At 38.8% G+C, this 5,013-nt stretch overlaps 1 protein-coding gene across 1 annotated transcript in view; it reads left to right on the plus strand.

The window, feature by feature from the left end:
* The window catches only part of CUNH5orf42 (chromosome unknown C5orf42 homolog), a 137,035-nt gene that overhangs the window by 39,866 nt on the left and 92,156 nt on the right, over positions 1 to 5,013 (plus strand). Inside the window, exon 20 of the mRNA XM_023712733.1 lies at positions 2,143 to 2,307. Coding sequence (XP_023568501.1) covers positions 2,143 to 2,307 — 165 coding nt within the window. The remainder of the gene's footprint in view (positions 1 to 2,142; positions 2,308 to 5,013) is intronic.

Below are 5,013 nucleotides of genomic sequence, written 5' to 3' on the forward strand. Positions count from 1 at the left end.
ATCACAGCTTGTCTGTGTACTTTGTAGTCCTGGGTAGTTTACTGAACTGCTGTTTAAATTTTTTTATCTGTAAAATACAGGTGACAATAGCGTTGTTGTGGGGGTTAAATGAAATACTCTGTCAAACTGTTTAGCTCAGGACCTGGGACATATAAATACTCAATGAATGTTAAAATTATTGTAATAATACAAAAGTGCAAGCAATTTCTCAAAATTGGTTTTGTTTTAAAACTAAGCTTTTTTAGGGTTAACAAATGATATCATCAGTGAGAGAACTAAAAGCCATCCTTGGTTTGACTTTGAGTCACCCTTTTGCCTTTGCTTTTTTTTTTTTTTCCTTTTCCTGTGCCTATCTCAAAGGACATATTTTTGTTTTAATTTGGTTTTACTACTTTACGTTTTTGTTTTGTACCCTCTTCAGTTGATAGGAATGACACTGGGTTTTTCTCAGGTGCTTTTCCTACTATTATAAAAACTGTTAACCTGGACTGAGACAGGACAAGTTCAAGTTCCCATGCCAGTCTGGACAATTTAGTGACACTTTGTCTATAAAATAAAAAGGTTAGGGCTGGAACTCAATAATAGAATGCCACTGGATTAAATTCCCAGTATTACGAGTAAAATAAAACACCCAAAACTTAAGTCTGACAACCTTACTATTAGTTGGTTTTAATATTTGAATTGTTACTGTATTCATATTTAGATTTTTGAAATATGTGCTATTTTAAAGCAGTTCTGATTGTTTTACCATTTTTAGCTGTTTGTATCTAGATTTTTCTGCACTTCAATTGTTATATTTAGAGTTATGTTTTACTACATTAAAATGTTATTCCTTGATATTATAGATATATGACAGACAGAAAGAGTGAATAGTTTATGGCACTTCTAAGTAATTATCAGTTCCCTCCTATGTGAGTCATTAGTACATTAGTTTAGAAAGTAGAAACAGCATGTAAGGTACCTTAAGATACCTTATGCTGATATTAGTTTGAGTGATTACTATTGTACTTATTATAGTGATCGCCAGTGATAGGATTTATCCTAATTGTCACTCTTTCAATTAGAACCCCTTGTATTGCCAGTGATGGAAAACTTGGTCCCAGTGGCTGAAACAGTGAAAGCTTTCCTGGCTCACATAGTTGAGAAGTTCATTGGAGGGACAGGCATCTGACTTAGTTGTGTAGGGAGGATTTGGGCTCTTTTTTGTCACCAGTGTTTCTGTAAGATTTTTTTAGCTCCTGTGTGTAAACAGGACACTGCAAGAAGCTCCATGTGCATTAGGAGAGGGATGGAGAGACAGAAAGACAGCAGAATTACTTCTCTGCCTGCATCACATACAAGAGTAGTGAGGTTCACGGTAACAGGCCTAGATCCATGACTGTCCACTAGTGATGCTTCTGGCCAGGACTGATGGAAAGTACATCCTGGCACTCAGTTAAAACCCTTGCTGAAGCTGGGATGTGGATGAGCTTTCTGGGTCATACGGGCTATGCAGGAGAAGGGCAGATAGCCAAGAAAATCTTGAGAACTGTTAGGAAGGGGGAACAGAAAAAGATGTTAGAAAAGCAAACATTGCAACACATTCTCTCATTCTCTGCAAAAATAATCTTCACTGGTTTGAATAGCATTTATTCAACAAACATATAGAGGGTCTTACTGCATGTTAGACCTTATTCAGTGCCATATGATAATACAAAGACCAATGGTATGTCCTTGGAGTTCTCATTACTGTCAGAAATAGATACATAAATCAGTATAGGATAAATTGTTAAGTGCTCTAATGAAAGGATAAGCAAAGTCCTGTTGACATTAATGAGGAAGGCTCCATAAGGAGAGGACACTGAAATGAGGCAGGGTTTTCCACACAGGAAAAGGGCCTCTTCTGTGACAGTCTTCAGGGAGTCCAGAATAGAGGGCTTACCCCTGACTGTGATACACTGAGCCCTGTGCGCTGCGTGAGGGGAGAGAAGTATTTCTTCAACATTAATAGCCTTAGTTGAAATCTCAGAGCTAGCGCCTCAAAATTTCCTGTTTTCAGGAACATTCTAGTTTGAGAAGCACTGATATCATTTTCCTATCTTTATTTTCATTTTGACATTTCAAATTTCCTTGTTGCCACTAAAATTATCTTATTGTCCTCAGGAAGATGGTGATGATCTTCTTTTAAAAGCTGAAAAAGATAATCGTCAAAAGCTGTCTGGAATTCTTCAGCGTATTCTCTTGCTTTTCCGGGCAGCTCGTTGTTCTTTTCCTGTAGCACAGTGGTACATCTTGCGGCTGAGGTGGGCAAGGAAGGTCATGCAGAAGGTATGTAGATGTCCAGGTCATTCATGTGCTGTGTTCACAAAGTGAAAGATAGTAGTATTTATATTTTAGTAGTACTTCACTTCTGAAGTGTCCTCCTTTTTGAACCCATGAATTTCATGCTAATTTACCATAGGCAACCTAGAATGAGTGGGTTATTTCTACCGATAAAGACTTTGAGGGGCCCGGGAGATGGGGCAGTAGAATAAGTGCTTCCCTGGCAAGCGCAAGGGCCTGAGTTCAATCCCTGGTTTCACCAAGAAAAAAGACTTTGAAGTGAGTCTCAAGGTTAGTTCCATCCTGCCTGGCTGTAGACAGTGTGGTCTAGTCAGTTAATTCCAGGAATTACCGTACTTTCTCCCCTCATAATCAGTGAAGATTAAACTCAGTTCCCTGTTCTCCCCTATTTCCTGAGGTGTAGTCTCTGTTGTGTGGGGACTTCACTGGGTTTGGGAATGGAAAGTTCTTAGCTGTTTCCTGTCAGAGTCTCCCTAAGTTTGGCTCTCCATTTTGCTGTCTTCTGAGAGCAGTTCAGTTTGTCCTGGAGCTGTCATCCCCTTTCCTATTGACTTCATGAGCTGTAACTGTATTCTTGTACTCCATCTGGGCAGAACATTCAGTATGTCTCCTTATCCACTTGCAAGTCCTGTCTTACCAGGTATTTTTGAAGATTAGCCTATTTTTGAGAGAAAGAAAGTTTGTAAAGTTTACATCTAGTTCTTATACAAATATAAAACCACCCGTATGCTCTATCTGTATCAACGTAGTGGAGACCAGAAAGATTAGTGGTTGCCAGTGGCTAGAGAGGGGGAAATGAACAGTGACAGCTAATGGTTTTTTCTTAGAGTAATAAAAATATCATGGGATTAGAGAGTGGTGGTGATTGACTGACTATGAATATTCTAAAACCACTGAATTGTACATTTGTTATTTACTTTCTAATATTGAGGCTTATAACCAGATCTTTCATACTAGGCCATATCCCCAGCCCTGTCTCAGTTTTTTATTAGAAGAAAGATCTCCCTAAGTTGTCCTATTTAGTCTCAAACTTGTGATCTTCCTGCCTCAGACCCAAGGGTACAAGGATTAAAGGCATGTGCCACCAAGCCTAGTGAATTTTACATTTTTTAAAAATTTTATTTATTTGTGTGGGGGGGGGCAGCTCAGCCCACCAGGGGGCAGGGCTGGCTGGCATGTGGTGCTGGGGGATTGAACCGCGGTCCCTGTGCTTTGTTAAGCTTGTTCTAAGTAGGTGCTTTAGACACTGAGCCATCTCACCAGCCCAAATTTTACATTTTTAAGAGATTTCAGATAGGTGTGGTGGTGTGTGCCTGTAATTCCAGTGCTCAGGAGGCTGAGGCAGGAGGATCATTGTGAGTTCAAGACTGGCCTGGGCTACAAAGTGAGCTCTAGGCCAGCCTGAACTAAATAATAAAACCCTGTCTCAAAATTTAAAAAAAAAAAAAAGGTTAATTTTATGATATTTGAATTTTGTCCCAATTAAAAGTACTAGATTTTGCACTGTAGAGTCTTCTGTGCTGATTATCACAAATTTAACAGTTTATACCAATATCTATTCTGAAAACAGCATCTGCTGGGCATAGTGGCACACACCTGTAATCCCAGTATTCGGGAGGCTGAGTGTCAAGTTCGAGACCATCCAGAGCTACAAAATGAGTTCAATTCCAGTCTAAACTGTACAGCAAGACCCTGCTCCCCTCAAAATATCTATTATCTCCCCATCTCTGCATCGGAAGTCTGTTAGCTCAGCTGGGTCTGGCAGAGCCTCACAAGGCCAGTCAGGGTGGTAGCAACACTGCATGTCCCGAAGTGGCTCTAGAGAAACATCCATCTTCAGCTTATACCCATTTCTAGCTTCATTCAGGTCTTTGGCCAAGTTCAGTTCATATGGCTGTAGGACTGAGGCCCCATTCCTTGCTGGCCCTGCTTCCTAGTGCCATCCTGCTAGTCAGTGCCATGAATGTGTTTCACATGGACACTGTCTTGTATGCTTATAAAGGAATGTGATAGGTCATGTCTTTCTATAAGGTAACTAGTAAAGGACAAAGTAGATTGCAAGAGGCCTACTGGCAATCCGTCCCTCCTACATTTATGTATCTTAGATCCCTTTTCCTTCATCTATAATTTTTCTTTTTTCTAATTCTTGATTTGTTAGGTAATTTGTACTGTACTGTACTCTAGATTTCTTTGATCATTTCTTCATTCAATAGTGTCACTTAACTTATTCTTTATTTTCCTATAAACCAGTAATGGATCTATACTCATCATCAAGGTAGAGAGATTTGATTATATTTAGTCTCAGGTGTTTTCAGACATTTTCTCTGACTTGTTGCCCTTCATTTGTGGCAGCCATGTCCGTTCACTTCACTTTCAGATCAGTAATGAGATTGATGAAGGAGTTTGGGTTATGTCAACCTTCTGTCTGGTTCTGCATGAACCTACCAAATTCTTACTTTTTTAAGAGTTTCCAAATGATTTTTAAATTCTGTTCTTTATAGATTAATATTTTTAAGTTATTTTTGTAGATGAAATTTTGTAATTATTTTCAGGTGGTCATAGTTTATTTTGGATAAAATATAGGCATTTACATTACTTTCTTTGTCATCGCCTGAGAAAGCCAAGGATAAAGAATATTGAATTCTTTTTTTTTTAATTTTTATTTATTTATTGTGTGTGTGTGTGTGTGTG

Source organism: Octodon degus, unplaced genomic scaffold (assembly GCF_000260255.1).
Source record: "Octodon degus isolate 3935 unplaced genomic scaffold, OctDeg1.0 scaffold00002, whole genome shotgun sequence".
In the NCBI taxonomy this organism is placed as follows: domain Eukaryota; kingdom Metazoa; phylum Chordata; class Mammalia; order Rodentia; family Octodontidae; genus Octodon; species Octodon degus.